The 27,739-nt window shown below is 32.2% G+C and overlaps 1 protein-coding gene across 1 annotated transcript in view; it reads left to right on the top strand.

Moving 5' to 3' along the window:
• ROR2 (receptor tyrosine kinase like orphan receptor 2) overlaps positions 1–27,739 on the top strand; it is a 312,511-nt gene that overhangs the window by 273,109 nt on the left and 11,663 nt on the right. Inside the window, exon 5 of the mRNA XM_051962386.1 lies at positions 10,023–10,150. Within this exon, the coding sequence (XP_051818346.1) occupies positions 10,023–10,150 (128 nt within the window). The remainder of the gene's footprint in view (positions 1–10,022; positions 10,151–27,739) is intronic.

The following is a 27,739-nucleotide window of genomic DNA, read 5'->3' as shown; positions in this document are numbered from 1 at the left end:
TTGTTGTTTTTTTTAATGTGCTTGGATCTACATTTAGACTCTGTGATGACCGCATTAGCACCCTGGATACTTTAGAATCAGTCAGAGTCAGGATAAGCAAAAATCCATGATCTTTATTCTTTATGGATGTGAGAGGAATGGTGACACGAATCCAGCCCGGAGTCACTCTGGCTTTTTTACTCCACCCTTTCATTCCTCCTCCTCCTCATCTCTCTATATACTAACAGATAGAGCCTGCACAAAATGGTGGGGCTGGCCATTTTCCAAGCAAATGCTAATAGAGTATTGTCCAATTGGTAATTAGCCTTAAGTGCTTGCTTGTCTGAACCTCAGTGCATCTGCTCAGTTTCAGTCCATTACAAGACTCCTTCATTTGTTTCTCTGGACATATCATGATGCTCTTTGAGAATAAAGAACAAACAATATCTGTGTGAAGGAATAGTTGCATCACTGGGGACCCAACTAACCAATTGGGTAATGCAGAATTAATCCTTCTTTTCTCCGTTTCTTCCTTCTTCCCTTCCTTCCTTCCTGCTTAAAAATGATGGTTCTTAGGAGTTACAAGTATCTTCCCATGCAGGAATGTAAGCAGTTTAACCTTATTGAATCCTTTATGATTTCTCTTTTCTGTTTGCTCTTTAATGCTTCTCTTGAATCTTGTATTCAGCTCTGATGTTTTCATTAGGAATGTTTGAAAGTGCTCTATTTTATTCAATGTCCATTTTTTTCCCTGAAAAATTATATTCAGTTTTTCTGGGTAGGAGGTTCTTGTTTATAATCCTTACTTCTTTGTCCTCTGGATAACATATTCCAAGTCCTCTGATCTATTAATATAGCAACTGCTAAATATTATGTTATCCTGACTGTAGCTCTATGATATTTGAATTGTTTCTTTCTGGCTGCTTGCAACAATTTTTCTGTGATGTGATATCTCTGGAATTTGGCTATAGCCAAATAGTGGTCTTGGAAGGTATCTTTTTTTTTTTTTAAAGACTTGAGAAGTTTTTTGTCTTTTTTCTTTTAATATTTTATTTATTCCAGTTACATGTAAAACAGTTTTTTATTATAGCTTTTTAATTACAAAACATATGTATGGGTAACAGCTTTTCAGCACTGACTCTTGCAAAACCTTCTGTTTTAACTTTTTCCCTCCTCCCCCCCGCCCCAGATGGCAGGCAGTCCAATACATAAAACAGTTTTTTTTTAAACATTACTTTAAAAACTTGGCATTCCAGATTCTCTCTGTCCCACCCGTCCACATGATAAGGCACAAGTGAAATTAAAGAAGTTATTTGTATAAAAGTAAAAAATCCCTTAAGAAAAATAAAATTTAAATAAAGGGAATTAATTTTTAATCTATATTTAGGCACAATCAGTTTTTTCCCTAGTTATGAATAACATTTTTCATCATAAGTCCTTAAAAATAATATTGGATCATTATATTAATGAGAATAGAAAAATCATTCACAATTGATCATCTCACAACATTGCTATTACTTTGTACACAGTACATTTCACTTTGCATGGGCTCATGGAGGACTTTCCAGGAATTTCTGAGAGCATCCTGCTTACCGTTTCTTGCAGAACAATAGTATTCCATTATAATCACACATCTCAATTTATTCAACCATTACCCAATTGATGGGCTCCCCTCAGTTTCCAATTCTTTTCCATGAGAAAAGAGCTGTTATAAATATTTTTGTATATATAGGTCCTTGTCCTTTTAAAAAAAAAATCTTTTTTGTGACTCATGCCTGGTATTGTTAGATCAAATATGATTTTATGCTCTTTTTGTGTAATTTTTATCTTTTGATCATTTATCAATTGGTGAGTGACTTTTTATTAATTTGACTCAGTTCTCTCTACATTAGAGAAATGAGGTCTTCATTAAAGAAACTTGCTTCAAAATTTGTTTCACAACTATAATTGCTAACTACATTAGCCCGCTTAATATTATATGATCTCTTTCCTTTCTTCTTGTTCCTTAAAAGGGTTTTGCTACTGTTTACTTCCTCCCCAAATATGCTCTCTCTTCCATCTCTCTCCCCCTTCTCATTTCTTCTTCCCCTCCTACTTTCCTGCAGGGTAAGATAAATTTCTAAATCCATATTGAGTGTGTATGCTATTTCTTTTTTGTGCCAATTCTGATGAAAGAAAGGGTCATTCACTCCCTTTCTCCTCTCCTTCTCCTTCTCCAGTGTAAAAGCTTTTTCTTGTCTCTTTTATGGAAGAAAATTCATGCCTTTCCACTTCTTTCTCTCTCTTCTCCCTCAGTACATTTCCCTTCCACCCCTTAATTTTATTTTTTTTTAGATATTATATCTTTACATTCATGTCACACCTGTGCCCCCCTCTCTCTTTCTGTGTGTGTGTATACATATCTCAGTTACATATATACATATATATGTACATATATATATATTCATGTGTATACATATATATACACTTCTTACTGCCATAATAATGAGAAAGTTCTTATGAGTTATAAATATTGCTTTCTCATGTAGGAAATTAGTTTATTAAATTCCTTATGATTTCTCTTTCTTAATTACCTCATACTTATCCTGAGTCTTGTATTTGAACATCAGATTTTCTTTTCAGCTCTTGTCTTTTCATCATGAATGTTGAAAATCCTCTATTTCATCTTTTCACTCAGTTTAGCTGGGTAGATAATTCTTGATTGTAATCCTAGCTCCATTACTCTCTTGAGTATCATATTCCAATTTGTCTTTTAATGTATAAGTTGCTAAATCTTGTGGTATACTGTTAGTAAGTCCATGATACTTGAATTATTTCTTTCTTGGTGCTTGCGATATTTTCTCCTTGATTTGGCATTCTGGAATTTGACCATAATATTCCTTTAAGTTTTCATCTTGTGATTTCTTTCAGGAGGTGATCAGTGGATTCTTTCTATTTCTATTTTATCCTTTGATTCTAGAATATCAGGCTAATTTTCCTTGATAATTTCTTGGAAAATGATATCTAGCCTTATTATTTTTTTTTTTTTTGATCATGACAATTTTTAAATTCTCTCTCCCGGATCTATTTTCCGTGTCAGTTGTTTTTCTAATGAAATATTTTACATTGTATTCCCCCCTCGTTGTTTTGGTTTTGTTTTATTGTTTTTTGATTTTTCAAAAAAATCATTTGTTTCTATTTGCTCAATTCTAATTTTTAAGGAATGATTTTCCTCAGTGAGATATTGTACCTCTTTTCCCATTTGATCACTTTTTCTTTTTAGGCATTCTTTTTATTAGCTTTGTGTATTTCCTTTTGCATCACTCTCATTTCTTTTCCCATTTTTTCTTCTATCTCTCTTACTTGATTTTAAAAAATTCTTTTGAGGTCTTCCAATGCTTGAGACCAATTCTTATTTTTCTTGGAGGCTTTGGATGGAGGAATTTTGACTTTCTTATTTTTTTCTGAGTATGTATTTTGCTCTTCCTTCTCACCACAGCAATTTTCTATAGCCAGATCTTTTTCTGTTGTTTACTCATTTTCCCAGGCTATTACTAGGATTTTACTCTTTGTTAAAGAAAGGTTCTGTTTCTAGGCTGGAATGTGCAATGTTTTCAGACTTCAGGGGTTTTGTGCAACAGTTTTCAGAAATCCTTTTAGGGACCCATACTGTACCAGCCAGCATTGTAACTTGCGTCTGAGTATGGACAAAGCAACAGAGTCCTGCCTCCTTTTGACCAGTTGTTTGATCCTTATCTCCAGGAACAGCTGATAATTGAAGTTTTTATTCTTTTGCTGTTTTTTTAGAGCTAGCATTAGGAGGTTGCAAACTTTCAGTTCTTCCTAGATGGTATGGTATGAGGAAAAGTACATTCATTGTTCTCTTGATTTTTTCTCTAATACTTATACAAGTGGTGCCTCTGTTTTATGGTGACAGATCATTCCTTTCTGTTCTACAGCTATGATTTGGATCTGGGTAATGGGTGACAGAGGTGCCAATTCTAAATATTGTGCTAATAGGAGGGTTCCCTATTTTCTCTTTATGACCATCTCCTTACTGTCACTAAATACTTGGGTGTTCCTCATTTCTGTTGCTATACTGTCTTGTGTTTCTTTTACTTTGCTGCATCTCAAGAAGAATTCTGAAAATGTCACTCTTCATCCAAGTCTTGGAAAAGAGTAAAGAATGGAGATCCACAAAGTAAAAAAATGCTATCTGTGGGGATAAAAAGCAAGTGCTTTATGGGCTCTGGAATTGCTATGGTAGCTGTGAATGTCTTACAAAAATTCACAAACTGAATAACTGGTTCTAGTGATATCACTGATTGAATAAACATTCCATTCAATATCATGAATCTACTGCTTTGAATCTAAGAAACAGAAATTATAGCATAGTTGGCCCTATTCAAACCTGTTGAATATTCAATCTGATACATAAGATATCATGGTATAATAAAAAGGTAAGGTATAACAGTACAAATTTTTTTAAATGCCCTATCTGCTAAAAAGTTTTAGTGCACTTTCGGTTGCACTAACATAGAGAAACTAAATATATTACTGACACATATACTGCTATCATAGTAGCCTACATTATTATAGTTCTTTAAAGTTTGCTAAGCACTCTATAAATATTATCTCATTTGATCATCACAATAACCTTGAAAGTTAGATAAAATTCACATTTTACAAATGAGAAACTAAGGCAGAGAGATTAAATGACTTGCTTGTGGTAAAACAACAATTAAGTGAATGAGACTATATTTTAACTTATCTTCCTGATTCTGGTGTTCTGTCCATTGTTATATCTATTGTACTACCTTCTAATTATTGCTCCTCAGTATAACAAACAACTTCCTCCCTAAGCCTAGATTTTAAAAAATAAGAGGAAGTTGATGCTATACAACTATCTGGAGTGGGATTAGTGGAAGATTTTGAGGTCACTGATATCTCTAATGCCAACTCGGGAAATCTTACCTATTAATGAAATAGAGAACAAAACAATCCTGACATTTCAAATTATTTTGGAAAGGTGATATGCATAGTTAAACTGGAACTCTGCAAAACTTTTAAAGTTAGATGACATAAATAAATCTAGAAGACCAAGCATATCAAAACAAAATAAATTAAAACAAAAAAGTGCTATCTGTTGAAGCCATTCTGAATATATACATTTTTCCAGGTATCTGGCAGAAAACATGAAACTATCTTTAGACTTGCATGTTTTATATATGGCATGTTTTATATATTTTATAATATGCCATTGTCATTAAAATCCATAGAAGAAAAGGGTATATAAGTAAGGAACATTATAAAAGTATCATGAGAAATCTATTGTAGAAAGGCATTGGAATTTTACATCCATATCTAACTGACACTTTTAGAATAAATGCCATATTACCCAAATAAAGGCAATAAAAGCAAAAACATTTAAAGAAACTGAAAAGGAAACAAAAACAAAACAAAAAAAAAAGAAATTCTAAATTTCCTTAAGCAGTAATTGAAAGTACTACTTCATAGATCAAAGTGATGAAAGGAATCAAAATAGTATAAGTAACAAAATAAGCAATTTAACATAAACTTTCTTGCAATAAGAAATGAGAAGCAAGAGAGCTCTAAAACAAGCAACTATTATGTATCTTTTAAGCATTTGCTATGTGATTGTTATTATACTAAGTTCTACAGAACTTAAAAAAAGAAAAATAGTCTTTGCCTTCAAAGTGCTGATAACCTAAGAGAAAGACATACATAAAAAAAAACACACATTAAAAAAGTTGAAAATGAAGCAGGATATACAAAATGAGTGCTGCTAGAGATTTTTTCAGTGTGATATATAAATTTGTAGCAGAACACTTTACTAGATTCCTCTCAGTGATATCACTTTTCTTAAGAGAGAATAACATCTATATCTATATCTATATCTATATCTATTTATCTATCTATATCTATCTATATCTATCTATCTATCTATCTATATATATATATATATATATGTGTGTTACCCAAAATTGAGAAAAATTACATACCCTTCCAGATATAGGGGAGCAGAGTTATTATGTAGCACATAAAAAGTATTTATATACTATTATCACCAGACACCATAAGCATGCAAAAATAGCATTTTGACTGACAGGCTAAAAAAATTGTTAAAAAAAAAACATTACCAATATTACAAGGAGCAACCTATTATTGAACAAGCTACTTGAAAGCACATTGTAACTTAAAATGTAGTTATTATCATAAAGTTTTTGATTCAGTTACACACTTATGGCTTATCCATGGAAGACAAATTTATAAAATGGCTGCAAATATAATAAGAACACAAGAGTAGCTGAAATCCACATTGAAATCACTTTAAAACAATTCATAACAGAATAATCAAGAACAATTATATTAATGGTAGTGATTTGAAAGAGTCAGTTTAAGCCCAGGATGACTATATTTAATTTTGCTAAGGAGAAATGAAAAGATACAAATTATTTTGCCTGACCTTTATTCTATTTTCATCTCTCCTGAGTAAAATTAAGCATGGCTTCCAAAATAAAGAAATCAAACCAAAATTTCTTATTAATCATTTGATGTGAAGATGGATGACATCACTTATATGACTATATTGAAAGAAAAATTCTATTGTCTTGTGGAATTTTTCTCCAGTGATATTAAATCTCCAGATTCAATAGGTGTAGAACTCTTAAAATGCATAAAGAATAGATAGATAGAGACTTGAAACTCAAAAATTTAAATACAAACCTTAAGTAGAGAAGTCAATATTGAACCAATGGATAAAAGTAATGCTTACAATATCTTGGATTTCTACAGTAAAACACAATGAGCATAAATATATCAAAGGTAAGGTTATCACTTGAGACTTAATTGGAATTTTGATATCAAACTTGAATGAGAAGAGGTTTGAAGAAATTAACACCTACACAGTACTATTTTTTTTTTTTTTTTTTTTGCTGAGACTACTGGGGTTAAGTGACTTGCCCAAGGTCACACAGTGAGGCAGTGTTAATTGTCTGAGAACAGCTTTGAATTCAGGCCCTCCTGACTTCAGGGCTGATGCTCTATTCACTGTACTATCTAGCTGCCCCCACAGTACTAATCTTAATATACTCATAATTCACTTAAATAAATATAAAATAAGCAGATTTGGGAAGAAGATTAACAAAACTCCATTCAATATTAACAAAATAATTCCATTATTAATCACAATCTATTGTCATTCCAATTCTCTTTCTGCCTCACAATCCCAATGTTGTTCTTCTGTGATCTTCAGTCTCTTCAATTCCTCAGTTCTTCTCTATCACTGCTAAACAAACTTCACACTCTTTTGTTCTTTTTACTGAATCAATTCAACTCACCACTGTGAACACTCAAATTCATTGCATCACCAATATTGCCCAACCTCAGTGTTGAATAATTCCCACCACTTACTCACTGCATCCTACAGAAGTGCCTCTGATTGAAGCTAGTAAAAAACCATGAAACCAAGCTGAGTCAGTCTACTATAAATTTATGTTGCATAATGTCAACCCCGACCTTATGGCAGCAAGATAATCCTTTTACACCTCCCTAATTAAAGCATTACTCCACTTAGCATTGGTACCACCTTTTCATCTCTATTTGATGAAAAATTATTTCTCTTTTTTGAACTGGAAAAAAAAATGAAGCCTTTTCTCAGAAGTTCCTCTTTTCCTCCTCATCTCATATCACCCAGATGCCTTCTACTACTATCTCCCTCATCCATTTCATATGATAAGTTATCCTTTTCCTTTACTAGTTATGTGATCCTGGGAAAATAATTTAGCTTCTGTCTGCTTCAGTTGAACCAACTTTAATTAATAATAATAATAACTATTCCCTAATTTATGGTGAGGATCAAATGAGGTAATATTAATAAAATACTTAGCGTCATACATAGTAGACACTCATAAATGTTTGTTTCTTTCCTTTCCTCACTTCCCTTAGTACCCTCTCTTTTTTCTTTTTTTTTTTCTTGCGGCAATTAGGGTTAAGTAACTGGTCCAGGGTTTCACTATCCTTGATGAATTATTTTGTTATACCTTTGGCAGATTTTTTCCATTTTTCTTCTGTTTGTTGCCCTCTCTTCACTTCCATTTTTGAAATCCCTTAAAATGACTTTTACTTGTACATCTTACCAAGTTTTCATTAGACTGGTTTTAGCTTCTTTTGCTTCTATTGATGATTTTATGAGATGATACTTCTAATAATCCTTCATAAGATTTTACAGATGCATCTGCCTTTGGCAACTGTATCTTTCTGTTTAGTAAGAAGCTTTTGACTCTTTTGAATTTTACGTAGCACTTAATTTACCTTGATTTAACTGGGGGATGAAATTTTTATAATTGGTGTTACTATCATTTCTGTCATCCATTTTCCATTTGTGATCTTCTATACCTTCCTTGAATCAAATACAGGAGAAACTGGGAACAATCAAACGCTTCCTGAAAAAGGTGACTTGTTAGCTGATTTGAAGGAAGTGAGGAATGCCGAGAGGACCAATGGAGGACAAGCTGTAAAAACAGTTTGTTACTAGATTATAGAGTATTTTGTACAGAGGTTAAAGGTGCAAAAAAAAGTGGAAAGGCAAGAAGGTATCAAGTCAAAGTGCTTTTAATGTCAAATAGTTATAGTTAAAATTCAATTAGCAGTTTACCAGCCACAAAGCTATAAAGAAAAGGGGAGAAAAAATCTATCACTAACTATATGTACTGATATATTTAAACTATATTTAATAAGTTTTTTGATACAAATAGTAACTAATGGACTTAAGTGCTAGGTCACTTAAATATTATTGACATCAACATTGTTATTTAGATTATCTATTCTCTAGCTTCTTTACACTGAAAAGAGACTCACTTTATAAAAGGGAATAGGAAGTGATGGGGTAGTGCATACTAAGGAGAAAGCATTACATAGAAATCAAATCAATGAATATTTCTAATAACTTCAGTGTTTGAATGTTGTTTTTGTGAAAGAAGTAAAATAAATTTCATATTTATTCATTTGAATTCATGGAATGTGAATTTCCCATTAACATCATACAAATAAATGATATTCTCAGCTTAAAAGTTTTCTCCAATGTTTGTGGGAAGGATTCAAAATCCACTGGAAAGCAAAATAATTTTAAGCATGAAACTATAATAGAAAGCAGTTAGAGGGACCAACTTCCTAAAAACTTTTGATTCCATCTCTTCTTTGTGCCCCATCAGAAAGTAATATTAATACATCTACTTGAAGTAACTTTAGATTGGCCTTTTGTGGAATCTCTGAGTGCCATTTAAAACAGAACAAAGCTTTTAAGTCAGTTCCTAATCTAAAGGGTTTAATTACAGGAACAGATTTAACAAATTCAGTGTAATGAAATTTGACAATTTCCAAATGGGGTGTCAGGCAAAGGAGTCCACCAATGATCGCTTTTCTTCTATTTATATTACTTTATATAAATTGCTATTACTCTTCACTTAAATAGATTTAAGTGCCATATACTATAGATATTAAGATAATTGAGAGGATTCTGAGAGCAAAGTTAGCTAATTGTTTTTATCACTAATATGATCTTGCTCTCCTTTTAATTCTTACAGTCCTTATTTCAAAATAAATACTAAATGAGTTATTTTAAGGAGCTTACAATTGAGTGTACTTTTGTTAGGAAAAACATTTTATCTTTTTTTTTTTTGTTTCATCCATAGTGGTGGCAGACTGTTTAGCATGTAGTAGGTGTTCAAAAATATTTGTTTAGTTTTCTTCTTGTTTCAGTTACACAGAGATTAATGTGTAAGTTAATGTGATTGATTTTAGGTTAATAACAACTGCAAAAGAAATATTTCTAGTTATTAACATATTTTGAAATTATGTTCATTTTCTCACAAGAACTTTTGTAATAATCATGTGAGGGGAAAAAAACAAGTTGAGAATTAATTTTTTTCCTATCTGCATTTTCCACATCTTGTATTTACTTTCTCTGCTTCCTTTAAAGAAGTTGAATTATTTACATATATGAATATGAATTTATTTAAAATTTCCATTTCTGTTCTTCACAGGGATGATTATCATGAAGATGGGTTTTGTCAGCCCTACAGGGGGATTGCATGTGCACGATTCATTGGAAATAGGACTATTTTTGTAGATTCCCTTCAGATGCAAGGGGAAATTGAAAACCGAATTACAGGTAAGAATTATGTACATTTACAATAAAACATTAATTTTTTTTTCAACTCAACCACATAAGTGCTAATATTTCTAGTTTTATTATCCGTTATGCTTATCAATTTGCAACCTTGCTATACTTACACTAATGATGTGGCAAAGAAATCCTTACTTTTTCTTTTATAGTTGAAAATTGAGATTTCCGTTGTTTGTGTGTATGTTTGGGTGGGGGGAAGATGATGTATAAGAGTAATTGGTGAAATATGTTTCTTTAAAAACAAGATTCATGATTCTACATCCTAAAATCAGCAGTTTGCAAATTACATAAATTTTAATTTTACTTACTTAATTTAGCCTGTGCTTCTTTCTGTTTTTTTTTTTCTCTCCATTTTCCATTGTTGCTCTTCTTATCTACACAATATTGTTGGAGAAATGCTTTACTTTTTCTTCTCCAGATACAGATTTATATTTGCTTCATCAATATCACAGTTAACATTTAATTCTCTTTTTCCCTGCCTTTCACTATTGCATGCTCCCTCAGCTATTTGGGCAAAAGATAAACAGACAATTTTTGATTTCATGCTTCTTCATTATTGGAAAAAGTTGTGTATTGGAAGTCTAGTAGGCATCTCATACTAAACTTGTCCAAAACAAAATTCATTACACTTTGTTATATACCTCCTTTTTTGAATTTTTCTTTCCTAAACTTCCCTATTACAGGCATCATGGTTAGCTCCCAACTTTACTCATCCTATTTACTTTTGTCTTTTGTACCTTGCCATCATTTCATATATACATACATGCACGCGCACACACACATACACACATAGGCATGTACACATCCTGCCCTCCTTCTGTTCACTCACAGATACTCTCATTCAAAGTTGTTATTGCTCTGTAGAACTATTGCAGAAGCCTTCTGATTGTTCTTTTTGCCTCGTTTTTCCCTATTCCAAACTATTATCCATACAAAGTGCCAAAATGATTTTCCTAAAGCATTGATCTGACTATGTCAACCCTTTCTTCCCTTCCCTTACTCCCTGTCAGTGTTTCTCCCTTACCTCCAGGATAAAATATAAGCATTTTGGCATTTAAAATTCTTTATATCCTGGTCCCTTCCTATTTTTAAATTCTTCTTATACTTACTCTCCTCCAAGCACTCTATATCCAACAATACTAACTACTTGTAGCTCCTCATATGTGATAATTCATTTCTCATTTTCCATGCATTTGCATTGGCTATCCTTCATACCTAGAATTTGTTTCCTCTTCAACTCTGTTTCTTAGAATTCTGGATTCTTTTATGACATAAATAAAATGCCACATTTTGCAAGAAGAATCTTTTCATGTCTCTATAGTTGCTAGAGCCTTCCCATCTGGGTTATCTTCCATCAGCTCTGTGTGTCTTGTATATACTTATTTATGCATGTGACACATCCTCAATTAGAACTTTCTTAAGAATTTATTTTGGTCTTTCTTTGTATCTCCATTGTGCCTAGGATGTGATAAGCATTTAAAGTTTAAAATTAACCTTTCATATATAACAGTAGGAAAGAATTCATGAACAAAAATAGATAAAGAGGATCATAGAATATGATACATTTTAATCATATAAAATTTAATATTTTGGTACAAAATGGATCCAGTTAAAATTGGAAAAGAAATACTCAGATTTCTCTGATAGAGGTCTCATGTCAAAGTTACAAAAAGAGTTGACTCAAATTTATAAGAATAAGAGTCATTCCCCAGTTCATTATTGGTCAAAAGATATGGAGTTAGCTTCTTAAGGAAGAAATCTAAGCTATTAATCACCTCTCAAAAAAATACTCTAAATCACTAATAAATAGAGAATATTAAAAACAACTTCAAGATTCTATTTTACATCTATCATATTACCAAAGTAAATCAAAAAAAAGGAAAATGACAAATCTTGGAGGGAATCAGGGAAACAGACTTATGTCATTGATAGAATTGTAAATTAGTCTAGTCATAGGCCCATAAATTCACAAAATTGTGCATACCCTTGATTGTAACCCATTGACACCACTACAAGGATTATACTCCAAAGGATTTTTTAAAAAAAGAGAAATACCCATATTTTCATAAATATTTATAACAACTCTTTTGATAGTAGCAAAGAACAGGAAAAAAAGAGGGTGCCCATCAGTTGAGGTAAGGCTGAAAAATTTATAGTTCATAAATGTAATAGAGTAGTATATGAAGCAGTTAAAAAATAATAATGTGAACATTTAAATGAAAACCTGAAGTTTATATAAACTGAAGAGAAATAAAAGAACAATTTAAGAGAACAATAGCAATATTGTTTTAAAAACAGTTTTAAAAGATTTAAGAACTTTGATAAATTTATTGAAACATCAAGATTTCTGAGGAGTAATATCGAATACTATTTCCATCCTGACAAATGGATTTAAGGTGTAGAATGAGACAAACATTTTTTTAGAAGTGATCAGTATAGGAATCTTTTGCTTGACTTTGCTTGTTAGTCATGGTTTTGTCCTTGTTTGGTTTTCCATTTTATTTTTGTTTTTTCTCTTTCATTTTTAAGTGAAAGATAGAAGGAAAAATAATCAAATGAAAAAATAAAATATAGAGAAGAAAAATACTTAATGTCACATATTAATTCTAAATTCTCTTGTTTGTACTTCCTTCTGCACTCTGTACTCATTCTTCAAGAATGAGGTCAACTGCATATCCCCATCAGGATTCTTTGAGTATATGTAGGTAGCACAGTTGTGGCTTTCTGTAATATCATTGACTCAAGCCCACATTCTAGTGTGTTCTCCTCTCTGTTGTTATCAGTGATTAGATCTTCTGTTCCATTTAACCAATTAAATCAATTAGCTATTTTTTTAAAAAAGGTTATTTACTAAGAAGGTATTGTAAAATCAGAAGTACAAATATTTCTCAACTTCACCCTTTGCCTTTTTTAGCATTTATCCCACTGGTTCACTTTCAAATTGTGTCACAGATATTAGACAAGTCTTCATTTCAGCTAAATCTTGGCTGTATCTCTTAAATAATTCCAAGGAACTCTGATAATGAACTAGATTCACAAGCTTATTCTGCAGAACTTCAATGCTGGTCTGCCTGGCTGCAAAATCTGGCATATATCCTGGCTTCTAGACTTTTAGTGACCAACAGTTTTAATCTAATAGTTTTTCACCTAAAATCATAACAAAACAAATTCAAAGCTACAAAAACAGAAATCTGTATTCAAGTACCACACATTATTCTTTGATTGAGATTGTTCTTAGACTTAGAGAGATATTGCGCTTACAATACCTGTACCTTACCAGAATTTAGCCAGTCAAAAAAAAGCCAAACTAAGACCCAGAGAGTCCTTTGCCTGGGAACCTTTTGGATGCATCTCATTTCTGACTATGCACTTAGCTAGTGGTATAACTCTTCAAGTCATCAGTTGATTGGAATTAGTTAACAGAGTGCCTATATATGCTCCCAATCCAGAATGCCTTTCCAGAGCGAGGCTCCCTATTATCATACACATGAAAATTGCCTACTATTATTCTTCTCTTCTTTACATTTAAATAAATGTTTATTGCTTCACTTTATTTTCTGAAATCAATACTGCTAATCCACCCACTCCTGTCACTGCTCTCTTCTTAATTAAAAAACTGAAAAGGGGAGATAAAAATCTTCTAATAAAGCAAAATTATCAAGCAAAACAAATCCACTAAGTTTCCATGTCCAAAAACACATGTTTCTTTCTTAATCTTGAGTACAAACTCTCTCTGCCAAGAAAAAAATATCATGTTTCTTCTTAGGTCCTTTAGAGACACAGTTGGTCAGTAAAATGATCAAACTGTTTATATCTTACAAAGTTGTTTTTCTTTACAATGTTCTTGCTCTGATATAATTGTTCTCCTAGTTATCTTTACACTGTGAATCAGTACTTACTATCCAAGTTTACATATAAATAATTCTTTCCTTTTTTCATTCCTTATAGCTCATTATATTATATTCACACATCATAACCTGTAGTTCTTTTCTTTGTTTTCTTTTTGAAATCCTCATGTAGAATCAGAAAGTATGTTTTGCTTGTAATTATGTCTTTTATTATCCTCCCTTTCAGCTTCCACCAATCCTGTTTGTTTCACACATAAGTTTCATATTGAGATTCATCTGCAGCCCACATTTTCCTTTATGCTTATATACCTATCTTTTTATGCACCCCACTTATAATGTGGCAAATTCTCCCTCCATTTCTCTTTTTATACATTAGTGTATTACTTTTGCTCTCCTTTCTCTTTCCCTTTTACAAGCCTTCTGAAGAAAATCCTGTAGGACAATACTCAGCTTTGTAAGGTAAGTTATTCTTGGTTGTAAGTCTCTATCTTTTGATTTCCCTTTTATATCAAAATATATAATATTGGTGAACTATTTAGTACTGTGCCTTTCACATAGTGTGTTCTGTGGTTCCTAGTAGGTTTATAAAAATGCCTACTCCCTTCCCTTCACCTTTTTGGAATGTTATAATCCAAGATCTTCTCTGTGTTTTGGTAGAAGCTGGTAGGTCTTTAATGACCCTGACTATACTTTCTGCATCATTGAACTGCTTCTCCTGGATGCTTGAAATATATTTTCTTTAATGCAGAAATTTTAATTTTGCCTACAGTGTTGCAGGGATTTTGTGGGGGTTTTTGTAATTTCTTTCTTTATAAAATTTAGCATGGATTTTCTTTTAGTTTTTAAATTCAAATTCTTTTCCTTCTTCTAGGCCCTCTTCAAATACCTGTGAAAGCAAGAAATAGGCTATCAATTATACATGGAAAATAATGCATAACATATTTCCATATTAGCCATATTCCCAAAAGAAATCAAGAAAAATAAAGTGAAAAAATATGATTCATTCTACATTCAAGCTTCACCAGTTCTTTCTCAGGAAATGGATCATATTCTCTACTATGAATCCTTTGGAATTGTTTTGGATTGTTGCATTGATTATTGTAGTTAACTCTTTAACAATTGATTATCATTGCTATTACTGTATATAAAGTTTTCATGGTTCTGTTCACTTCACTTTGCCTCAGTTGATATAAATCTTCCCAAAATTTTTTGAAACCATCCACTTCATCTTTTCTTACAGTATGATAATATTCCATCATAATCAAATACAACTTGTTCAGCCATTTCCAAATTGATAGGTACATCACAAACTTTCAATTCTTATATACCCCAAAACGTTGCCTTAAAATTCTTTGTATAAGTGTATCATTTTCCTTTATCTCTTTGTAATACAGACCTAGTACTGAAATTGCTGGATCAAAGACTTTATGCCAAGTTTTATAATCCTTTGGATCAAAGTTCCAAATTATTCTTCAGAAATTATTTCACAACTCTACCAACAATGCATCCATGTTCCAATTTCTCCATACCCACTATAACACTTATCAGTTTCCTTTTCTGTCACATAGCATGCATATCTACCAGCCAATCTAGTAGAGTGACATTTTATTTAATTTTTAGAATTTATTTAATGTGTGTTTCTATAATCATCAATAACTTGGCTCAGTTTCGGCTAATATATTTGGCTTATATATTTGAGGGATGAGATCTTTGTCACAGAAACTTGCTGAAAAAAGTTTTTCCTTGTTTCCTGCTTTTCTTTCTAATTTTCTAATCCTTCTAATTTCTAACTCTTTGCAGCAATATTCATTAGAAACTATTTACAAAAATATTTATATTTTATAAGAATTTGTGATTGAGGAGAGCCCATCAATTGTTGACTGGCTGAACACGTTGTGATATATAATTGTGATGAAATGCCATTGTGCTATAAGAAATGATCAGCAGGATGGTTTCAGAAAAACCTGAAAAGACTTACATGAACTGATGAAAAATAAAGTGAGCACACCCAGGAAAAGACTGAATATCATAGCATCAGTATTGCGAAATAATAATCTGTGAATGTTTTAGCTATTCTCAACAATACAGTGATCCAAGAAAATGTTAAGAGACTTAAACATTGAAAAATGCTATCCATCTCCAGAGAAAGAACTAATGGAGTATGAGTGAAGATCAAAGCTTTTTTTTTTAACTTTATTTTTCTTAGGGTTTTTTTATTTTTATTTTTTGGTCTGTTTTCTTTCGCAACAAAACAGATTTTTGCATGATCACACATGTATAAGTTGTGCAGGGACAAATGAAATATGAGACTCAATTTTTTCTAAATGTAAAAATATTTTTACATGTAATAGAAAAATATTAAAAAGTAAAAGTAATATTCATTAGGTAAATTGGATTATAGATTTCTTTCTTGTTTTGCTCTCCCTAGTTTAGAAATAAAAATCATATTTGTGACATAGAAGAAATTATAAGAATTTCTCTACTTACTTAAAAAATTTATTTATGCAGCTTTAGAAGTAGTTTTTTAAATGTTTGGTAGCATGCAGTTATAAATCCATCTGGTCTTGTGAATTTTTTCTTAGAAATTTCGTTTATCACATTTTAAATTTCATTTTTAAAGATAGTGTTATTCTATTTCCTTTTCTGCTCATCTGGGAAATTTACATTTTTTGTGAATATTCATCCATTTCACTTAGATTGTCAGTTTTATTGGCATATAATTAGATAAATAATCTTCTGTCATTGTTAATTTCGTCTTCATTAGTGGAGCTTTTCATTTTTGACACTAGTAATTAGATTTTCTTCTTTCTTTTTTAAAATTACCTAGTGATTTATCTATTTTATTAGGCTTTCCTAGAAATTTATTAGTTCAATGGTATTTTTGCTTTCAATTTTATTAATCTCATCTTTGGTTTTCAGAATTTCTATTTTACTCTTTAATTGAAGATTTTATATTTATTTTTTCTTGTCTTTTTTTTAGTTGTATGACTCATCCCTCTAATTGTTTTTTCTCTTTTTTATTGATATAAACAGAGATAATTTTTCTTTTCTGTACTACATCCTATAAATTTTGGTATGTTGTTACATTGTTTTCTTATCTTCAAAAAAATTGTTTCTATGATTTGTGCTTTGACTCACTCATTCTTCAAGATTAGATTATTTCATTTCTTATTAATTTTTACTTCTGCTTCCAAGACCCTTTATTGAATGTAATTTTTATTGCATTATATTCCAAAATGGGAGCACTTCATGTTTCTACTTTTTTTTTTTTTTGCCTTTGTTAGGTTTTTATGCCCTAATGTATGGTTAATTTTTGTGAAGGTGTACAGATGAGGAAAATGGCATGCTACTTTCTGTTCCCATTTATATTTCTCCAGCAATCATATCTATCTTTTTAAAAATTCTATTTGTTTCCTTATATTTTCATTTATTTGTCCAGTTTTACAAGGGGAAAATGAATGTTTTCCCACTAATGAAGTTTAACTCATTAATTTTTTTTTTAATTTGGATGCTATTCAATTGGATGTATTTATGTTTACTATTGATATTAATTCATTATCTCTAGTACCTTTTAGTCAAATGTAGTGTACCAGGTTGTCTTTTTAAATTAGGTCTATTTTTGCTTTTGTTTTCTATGAGATCATGATTGCTAACCCCTGCCTTTTTTTTTACTTTCGCTAAAGGATAATTGATTCTGCTTGAGCTCCATATTTGATTCTGTATCTTTCTGCTTTAGATGTACTTCTTGCAATTGGTATATTCTGATTTCTAATGCATTCTGTTACTCATTTTCATTTTATGGGTGAATTCTTCCCATTCATATTGACACTGTGTATTTTTTTTTCTATACTGTTTTCTTTAATTTATCCTTCTGTGTCTCTAATTTTCTCAAAACTTTATTTTCCTTTTGATCACTGCTTCTCTTAATCCTCCATATATCTTCACTTCCCTCTTTTCTTATCTCTGTTTTCTTCTACTCTGTTCAGCAAGATAATATCTGTTTATTTGTAAACTATGTAGATATAGATTTGTGTAGATACACTTTTATAGAACTATTTATGCTATATGTCCAGGCATCCATTTTTATCTATCTATACATTTAGATAGATTTATCTATATTATATATCTACAGATAAATATACAGGTGTGTATAAATCTATCTATATTTACATATATCTATATATCTCTTTGCATGCATGCATTCATATATTTTCTTCCCTCTTTGAACCAGTTCATTTGAACCACTTCCATTTCACTTGTCATTGTAAAAATGCTTGAGATAATCTTTCTGATTTTCCTCTTTCCCCTTCTTCCAGTGCATCCCTCTTTCTCATTCCTTCATTTTTTTAACTTATTTCAGCATAATCAATTTAATTTATGCCCTCTGTCTACGTAGACTCTTTCTACCTGCCTTATCATGAAAAAGTTCTTGGGATTATAATTTTTGCATTTAATAATATAAATAACTTTAAAATATTTAGTCTTTTATGATTTCTCTTTCATACTTAACTTTTTATGGTTTTTTTGAGTCTTGTCTTTGAATGTCAAATTTGGTATAATGTTTAATTCCTCTATTTCATCAATATTCAGTTATACACCATTTTGTCAGGTGGGTTATTTTTTATTGTAATCCTACTTTGATTGCCTTGCAGAATATCATTCTAAACCTTCCACTTCTTTAACCTGATACTTGCTAAATCTTGTATAATCATTATTGTGGCCCTATGATATTTGAATGATTTCTTTCTGGTTGCTTGTAATATTTTCTATTTGACCTGGGAAGCAGAAGTTTTCATTGGGAATGTTTCAAGAAATAATCAGTGTTTTACCCTCTGATTCTCTGATTCTAAGATGAAGTTTTCCTTGATAATTTCTTAGAATATAATGTCTAGCCTTTTGTTTTTATCACAACTTTCAGATAGCCTGGGAATTCTTAAATTATCTCTTACCCATCTGTAATCCAGGATCATTTATTTTTCTGATGATGTGGTTTATATTTTCTTCTACTTTTTCATTATTTTATTTTATTTTATTGTTTCTTGATATCACATATAGTCATTTGCTTCCATTTGTTCAATTCCAATTATTGAAATTGTTTTCTTCAATTATATCTTATGCTTCTTTTTCCATTTGGCCAAATTTGCTTTTTAAGTTCTTTTTGGAAGTGAAGTTTTATGCCTCTTTTACCATTTGTTCATTTTTTTTTACTTCAATATTTTTGTACCTTTTTTTTTAACCAAGCTCTTCATTCTCTTTTCATAATTTTCACTCATACTTATTTTTTCCTAATCTTTTCTTTACACAAATATTTTATTTTTTAAAAATTTTTTCCTCTTTTTTGGCTCTTTCAGGAATTCTTACTGAACATGTGTTCAATCTGCATTTTTTGGTAACTTTTTCACATTGTTGTCTTCTGAATTTATAGCTTTTTATGATCAAGTTCTTTTGCTTTAGTTGTTGTTTGTTCAAATCTCCAACCTAAGTTTTGACTTTGAAATTTATGTTAAAATTAGGTTTGGCTCACCTGGGATGGGAGTCATTGCCCCAGGCCTCAGGTTTTGTTATCCTATCTTTTCACAGGTAGTTCTAAGGTTCTGTAATTTTTCCATACTACCAAGATGATGTGATGTAGAGAGGTATGAGCATTGTTTTCCTGGTCTGTGCTATTGCCCTTCCCCAGGAAGAACTCTTGCTTTCTTATAACTGCAAACATTAACATTCCTCTTTACTCTTGAACTGCCATTAGGGCTCACAACCTTCCTTTCTGCCCTTTACCTGAAACTGTGTATAAGTGATGTATTTGGGAAAAAGAAAAAAAATTAGCCCTGTGCCTAGTGTTAGCCCAGTGTGTCCCCTGTAATCTCTTTCTGACCAGATGTCCCTTCCTATCTATCAGCTGAGAGATACTGAAAGTGCTACTGTTGCTGTTACTGCTGTCACAGATGATTTCAAGGTCCATGATTAGTACTGCCATTGCATACACTCTGGGCCAGCCCAATTCCAGTGTCACAGTCTCCAACTTGCAACCTTTTAAGTTGTGTTGAATTGTAAAATTTTCTCATCTTAGCCTTTTGTTGGCTATGCTACTCCCTAATTCTATTTGATAAATTATTTTAAAGTTTTTTCGAGGACAATGCTGGATGAACGGCATTGTAATATTGCCTCTACTAATAGTCTTTGCCTACATTTGTCACTCAATTACTAATAACGCTTTTTCCTTGGTTGCTGGTTAATTTTTTACATAGTTCTGGAACAAGAGAAAACACTAGATAAATAGACTGCCTCTGTTTAAGCAGTCATCTTCGCTAAAATTCTTTTTATAATGGTGTACAATGGGATAAATATATTTGGTAATTTTATGTCATTCAGTTATTTTTCTGAAGATGATGTAAATATTCTCAAATTTAAATATTTTATTGTTAGGTATCTTAAAATAAGAAAATTGCTTATGAATTCAATGGAATGTAGAGAAGAGAGGGGGGAAAAAAACCAAATATTATGCTATATGGCAAGAGCTTCAAGGAAGAAAGTGTCATATGCCAATTAGTGTGAATAATTAATCCCATGAAGTAGCTGAATTTTTTATTTGAATATATTTGAATTATACACTGTGGTGATTTTCTTCTTTTTAATATAATAGTTCTCTCTGTGAGAGAAGTTTTCTTGAGGAGATTTTCTGGAGGCAGCCTTAGTATCAGTTCAGATCAATAATTACCCCAAATGCAGCCAGCTGGTAAAAATACAAGTGTTTATTTCTCCTTCCAAGTCTTATCTCTTTCCGTGGGCCCGGATAGCTAGATTCTTAGAGGCCTATCTTTCTGCTTGGTTCTGAGAGCTCCTGCAGCTTTGCCCTTTGCCTCTGCTCCCTTCAGCCTCCAGCCAGCACAAAGATGAAATTGTCTCTCTTGCCTTCTGAAGTAATTCACTCCTGGCTCTAGCTCAACTCCGACTCGTGGCTTTTTCTGACTTGACGCTCCCCTCTCCATGTAATTTGGCTGAATTCTCCCTACTGGGCCTCTGCTCTCTTCTTATACCTCTGCTCTCTTCTTATATACCAGAGAGAAGGATTATGGGTTTTCTCCCATAGTGCTCTCTGGTCCTAAGAGCTTCAAGGGAGGTGTGAATTCACAAAGTTACAAAGTTTACTTTGTGAATCTCCCATACTTGTGAATTCCAATGAGTAAAGGTGTAAACACAAGCATTGTATTAATTAGTTCTACTTAGTACCTTGTTTCAGATTCTGGCCCAAAACATCAACTCTAATGTTGTTAGCAGTTTGTAAAGATTCCAACATCTCCCCCTTTCTTTTGTTTTAGAACATAGGGTGGTCATGATCTCCCTGACTTCTCAAGGAGGTGAGAACCCCCCAAAAAAGGTGATCACACCTTCCCTGACACCTCAGGGAGATGAAAACACCAAAGGAAATAGGAAGTCAAATCAGATTAGCGGGTCTCTGAAGGGGCTCACTTGAAACAGGTACACATAAATCCATCAATATGGGCCAGAACTTGAAACAGATATATATGGTATACATAAATCCATCAATATGGGAGGCATTACACATAATTTACATAAGCACATAATCAATATAACACAGGCTAGTAGTAATGTAACAAATAACATGAATCAACATGAAAATTTAAGTACTGCAATAGTCTCATCAACAATTTTTCATCTCAAGGAATCCAGTTATTCTTGCTGGTTTTTCAAGAACTAAAACAGTCTCATCTTGTGTTAGGAAATCCAATGATTCCTGAAGATTTTAAAAGTCCTTTTAACATGTCATTGTCAGCCATGCTCTTTCAGTGTCAGATACTTCTTAAATCTCCTTTGTTTTGAAGTTTTTCTCTTTTTCTATTTCATCTCAGGGAATCCAATAATTGTTGCTGGTTTTTCAGGAATTGAAAGCTGAAGATTTTAAAGTTCTTTTGACAGTCTTATTGTCAGATATCTGATTCCTTCTCCACCTGTGGAAATATAAGCAGACTCTCTTTCCAAGCAGTTTATCTATTTAATTCCCTTCTATTTACCACTTTTGGGATTTCTCCTCATCATCTGGTAATTACATTGGAGCTGTTTGCACTGGATACTGCCCAGTTGGGTTAAAAAAAATCTATATTCTCCCCAACTGCAATCCTGAATGCTTTTCTGTTGGTTGATGACATAGAGTCCTGAATTTCTAAAGTCTCTCTGGGTATAACCTCAGCTGTTATCATGCTCCACCTGTCCTTTGATTGATACTTTGGAGCTGGGCCCTGCCTCTCATTCCTCTGGGTCAATCTACATTTAGAGGCCCAGTGAAAGCCTTGGTTACATTTTGGACATGGGGTTTTGAGTTTTCTCTCACCCTGTCTTCTCATTCTATCTCCATTTCTACAATAAGCTCTCAAATGTCCAACTTTTCCACACTGAAAACATCGATGAGTTTCTCTAGAATTCCTTTGCCAAGAAGGACCCTGTTTTTTCATATTCATCATGGTTTGGGTATAATAAGCATTTCTGCCCAAACTGCATCTTATGATCTCCTCTAAAGGAGCATCTTTGTCTAGTACCCATATAATTCTTTTGCAAACCTCATTGGCATTTTCCTTAGCCAAATGTCCAGTCATTATTTCTGTGGCAGCATTATCTCCAGTGGTTCTTATTACAGCTGTTTGCAAACGTCCCACAAAATCTGCAGAATGTTCATTGGGACCTTGCTCTATTTTTGTGAAAGCTTTACTTCCATCTTGCTGTCCAAGGAGAGAATTCCAAACTTTTATTGCAGCCTTAGAAATTTGCTCATACACTGTTATGGGATAATAAATCTGTTCTGTATTCTCTCTATACTGACCTTCATCAGCTAGTTGGTCAAAAGCTATTTGTCCAATAGCTCCTGTTTGCCTATTGCATTGGGCTTGAATCCTACATAATTCATGAAACTCTGAAAGCCACAATAAATTTTGTCCCAGTTCTAGACATGTCTTAGCTATGGATTTCCAGTCATTCAGGGTTAAGATTTCATAAGACAAATTATCTAGTAATAGCTTAACATAAGAGGATGTAACCCCATAAAGAGTGCAACCCTTTTTCAAATCTTTAATTTTTTCCAAATTAAAAAGAGTGTATTTTCTCTCTTTTTGACCTGAAGAGTCAAGCTTTTCAATCACAGGATATGCATTTATAAAATCAGATGTCTTCTCCTTCATTTTTTGCCTTAATTAATGCTTTTTCTAATCTTGTCATATTCTGCTTTACAGGAGAAGCTGACTGTGTTTCTACCTCTCTTCCTCCCCCTTCTTCCTCTAACCATGAAGGGTTAATTGAGTGGGGAGAGTCATGAGATGTGGAATGATCTAATTCCTTCTGCTGCCAAGTATCACACTCAGAATTGTAATTAACTCCATTCTCATCTGATTCGTCCTCCTTTTCATCTAGTAAAGTTGGCACATCTTCCTCCTGCACTTTCTTTTTCTTCATTCTAACACTTAAATAACTTCTTATAGCCAATTGTATTAAATTAAGCATGTCTTTGGAAATTGAGTTAGGCCCATTTTTATTATAGAATTGACAAAGATCCTCTCCTACCAATTTCCACTTGTTTAGATCCAATTCCTTTTCCGGAGAGAAACAAGGACATATGTGCTTTACAGTTTGTAAAAGTTCAATGATCTGCTGTAAAATTATAATTAAACCTTGGCTTTCCATAACTTTGACAATGCTCTCTAAACATTTTCCTTGAACAGAAACAGAAGGCTGTTTTCTAAACATCTGTCCCATCTTAGATGAAATTCTACTTTAAAATTTCTTTGTTGTACTCACCCTAATTTCTGGGTTGAGGAGTCTTTTCACTGGATCAGGATCAGAGGCGTTTCCACTGAAATCCACTGGGAGGTGGGGGGTAGGAGGGGAGGTCTGTCAGCCCCACATTGGGCACCAAAATGTGGGGTTATTTTTCTTCTTTAAAATATATAATATGTAGATGGTTCTCTCTGGGAGAAAGCAGGTTTCTCAGGGAGATTTTCTTGAGGCAGCCTTAGTATCAGTTCAGGTCAATAATTACCCCAAATGCAGCCAGCACAAAGATGAATCTGTCTCTCTTGCCTTCCGAAGTAATTCTCTCCTGGCTCTAGCTCAACTCTGACTCGTGGCTTCTTCTGGCTTGACGCTACCTTTTCCATGTAATTTCACTGAATTCTCCCCACTGGGCCTCTGCTTTCTTCTTATATACCAGAGAGAGGGATTATGGGTTTTCTCCCATAGTGCTCTCTGGCCTCAAGACCTTCAAGGGAGATGTGAATTCACAAAGTTACAATGTTTACTTTGTGAACATTCCAATGAGTAAAGGTGTAAACACAAGCATTGTATTAATTAGTTCTACTTAGTACCTTGTTTCAGGTTCTGGCCCCAAACATCAACTCTAATGAGTTAGCAGTTTGTAAAGATTCCCAACAATACACTATTTGAAATTATATCTGTATATAAAACATGATAATTAGTAATGAAAATGTGCAATGAAATAAATTTAATAAGTTTAAAAAAATAAATAAGTAAAGGAATATTAACAAATAAGAACATGCATTTGATTCCAGTTTGTTGCAGTAATTATAGGAATCAAAGCTTAAAAAAGTTAAAATTTACTGATATCCTACCTGAATATGATAGCATATCTTAAGATGACATATCTACATTGACAAAATAGCAAACATCTTTTTCATTTAAAAGTTTTTTATCAGCATTGACCTAATTCTTTCTCTTTCTTTAAATTTTCATATATCTGGAAAGCAATTTGGAACTATGCTCAAAGGGCTATCATACTATGCATACTCTTTGATCAAGCAATGTCTCTACTAGCTTTGTATCCCAAAGAGATCATAAAAAAGTGAAAAGGATTCACATGTGCAAAAATGTTTGTAGCAGCCCTTTTTGTAGTAACAAAGACCTGGAACTGAGTGGATGCCCATCAGTTGGAGAATGGCTAAGTTGTGGAATAAGAATATAATGGAATATTATTGTTCTATAAAACACAATCAGTAGAATGATTTCAGAAAGGCCTAGAGAGACTTAGATGAACTAATGAAGAGAGTAGAACCAAAAAACAAACAGTGTATACAGGAACAAGAAGATAATACAATGATCAATTCTGATGGACATGGCTCTTTTCAGCAATGAGGTGATTCAGGCTAGTTCCAATGGTCTTGTTATGGAGAGAGTCATCTGCACCCAAAGAGAGGACTGTGGGAACTGATCACAACATAGGATTTTCATTTTTTGTTGTTATTATTTGCTTGCATTTTATTTTCTTTCTCATTTTTTTCCTTTTTGATGATATTCTTTTTGTGTAACATAATAATTGTGGAAATATATATAGAATAATTGAACATGTTTAACATATATTGGAATACTTGTCTAGAGGAGAGGGGAAGGGAAAGGGATGAAGAAAAAATTTGGAACACAAGATCTTGCTGAATACTCTATGCATGCATTTTGCTTTACAAAAAAAAGCTTTTAAAAAAAAAGCTTTACAAAAAATAAAAATAAAGATAATGCCTTGAGTCATTCAAATACAACTGATTTATTGTGTGAAAATGTAAGCATGCAAATTCACTGAAATATGGACAATACTTACTTCATTTAGCATCAGTTCATGTAAGTCTATCCAGGCCTTTCTGATCAGAACAATAATATTCCATAACATTCATATACCCATTGCTTATTCAATCTTTCTACAACTGTCAACTATAAAAAGAGCTGCTACATATGCTACAAATATTTTTGCATATGTGAGTCCTTTTCCTTTTTTATGATCTCTTTGGGATACAGGCCCAGTAAAGACACTGCTGTATCAAAGGGTATGCACAGTTTGATATCCCTTTGGACATAGTTCCATATTGATCGCCAGAATTATTGGATTCATAAATCTACCAACAATGTATTAGTGTCCCAGTTTCCCTACATCCCCTCCAACATTCATCATTATCTTTTTCTATCATCTTAGCCAATCTGAGAAATGTGTAGTGGTACTTAATAATTGTCTTAATTTGCATTTCTCTGATCAATAGTGATTTAGAGCATTTTTCATATAACTAGAAATCGTTTTAATTTCCTAATCTGAAAATTGTACGTTCATATCTTTTGACCATTTATCAATTGGAGAATAGCTTGTATTCTTATAAATTTGAGTCAATTCTCTATATGTTTTAAAAATGAGTTCTTTATTAGAACCCTTGGATATAAAAACTTTTTCCTAGTTTACTGCTTTCTTTCTAATCTTGTCTGCATGATTTTGTTTGTACAAAGCCCTTTTGACTTAATATAATCAAAATTATCCATTTTGCATTCCATAATGTATTCTAATTCTCCTTTGCCATAAATTCCTTCCTTCTCCACAGATCTGAGAGGTAGACTATTCTTTGTTCTTTTATTTGCTTATAATATCACTCTTTTTTTTAAACTTCAATTTGTCTTTTTTATATATTGTAGCTTTTTATTTACAAGATATATGCATGGGTAATTTTTCAGCATTGGCAACTGCAAAACCTTTTGTTCCAACTTTTCCCCTCTTTCTCCCCACCCCTTCCCCCCAGATGGTGGGTTGATCAATACATGTTAAATATGTTGAAGTATAAGTTAAATACTATATATGTATACATGTCCAAACAGTTATGATATCATTCTTTATGTGTAAATCACATACCCATTTTGACCTAATCTTAATTTGGAGTATTTGATGTGGGTCAATGCTTAGTTTCTGTCATACTAATTTTCAATTTTCCCAGCAATTTTTATCAAATACTGAGTTTTTATCCCAGAGGCTAGGATCTTAACATTATCTTTACATTATCTTTAAAAAGTAATCCTTTAAATATAGTCTTATTATTCATGAATTTTTTTTTAATAGTGGGATTAAGATATCTTGAAAACCAGTCTTCAAAAATAGCCTTAGTCACCTGTGCTTTCTTATTCAAATGCCAAAGAACTGGAAGCAATCAATCTTTGTAGTCTTTCTGAGCATGGGAATTTTGAAACTGATAAATATGTGGTAGTTTTAATTTTACATTCCTTTCAATATTTAGATACTTTAAATCCAAATTGAGATTTTTTTCCCTTAGAAATATAAGTTCCAGTAGGCATCCTTTTCTGGAATAAGTCTATCAAAAATTTGTTGATCAGTATATCCACCTTCTTCAATATTTTCTTTAGAATAGCAGAATCTAGCTGCTACATCCTCATCTGCACTGCTCACCTGTCTGATAATGTTAATATTATGTAAGTCACTTAATCACTAAAGCAATTGAACCAGCTAATGTTTTCAGTAAAAGTTTCTTCACTTTCCACTTTGTTTCTATTTTCTTTTCCTGCCTAAAATAAATTTGAAATTTTTGTCCAAATGACTCCTGATAAGAGGAAAGTGTTCTGATTTCAGTTTTCAATCAAATAGATAAAAAAAAAAAAAACCATTCCTTTTCTATTTTTGTAACACTTCTACCATTATTATACCACAAAAAACTAACACTTTGCCTTTTTTCTTGTCTGTGTATTTTGTAACATATCAGGCTTTCTGATATCTTGTACTATTTTATAATTACTATTTTTGTGCTGATCAGTTATACATAATTTTTGTTTCATTATAATAAAGGCCCTCTAATCTTTTGTGATGATAGTCCTACTATCTCAGCAGGCACTTAAAAAAAAAAAAAAGAACACAACTGTTGGTAATATGATACTAACAATACATCCCATATTT

Source organism: Antechinus flavipes, chromosome 1 (genome assembly GCF_016432865.1).
Source record: "Antechinus flavipes isolate AdamAnt ecotype Samford, QLD, Australia chromosome 1, AdamAnt_v2, whole genome shotgun sequence".
NCBI lineage: Eukaryota > Metazoa > Chordata > Mammalia > Dasyuromorphia > Dasyuridae > Antechinus > Antechinus flavipes.
This window is presented reverse-complemented; position numbering and strand designations above follow the sequence as displayed.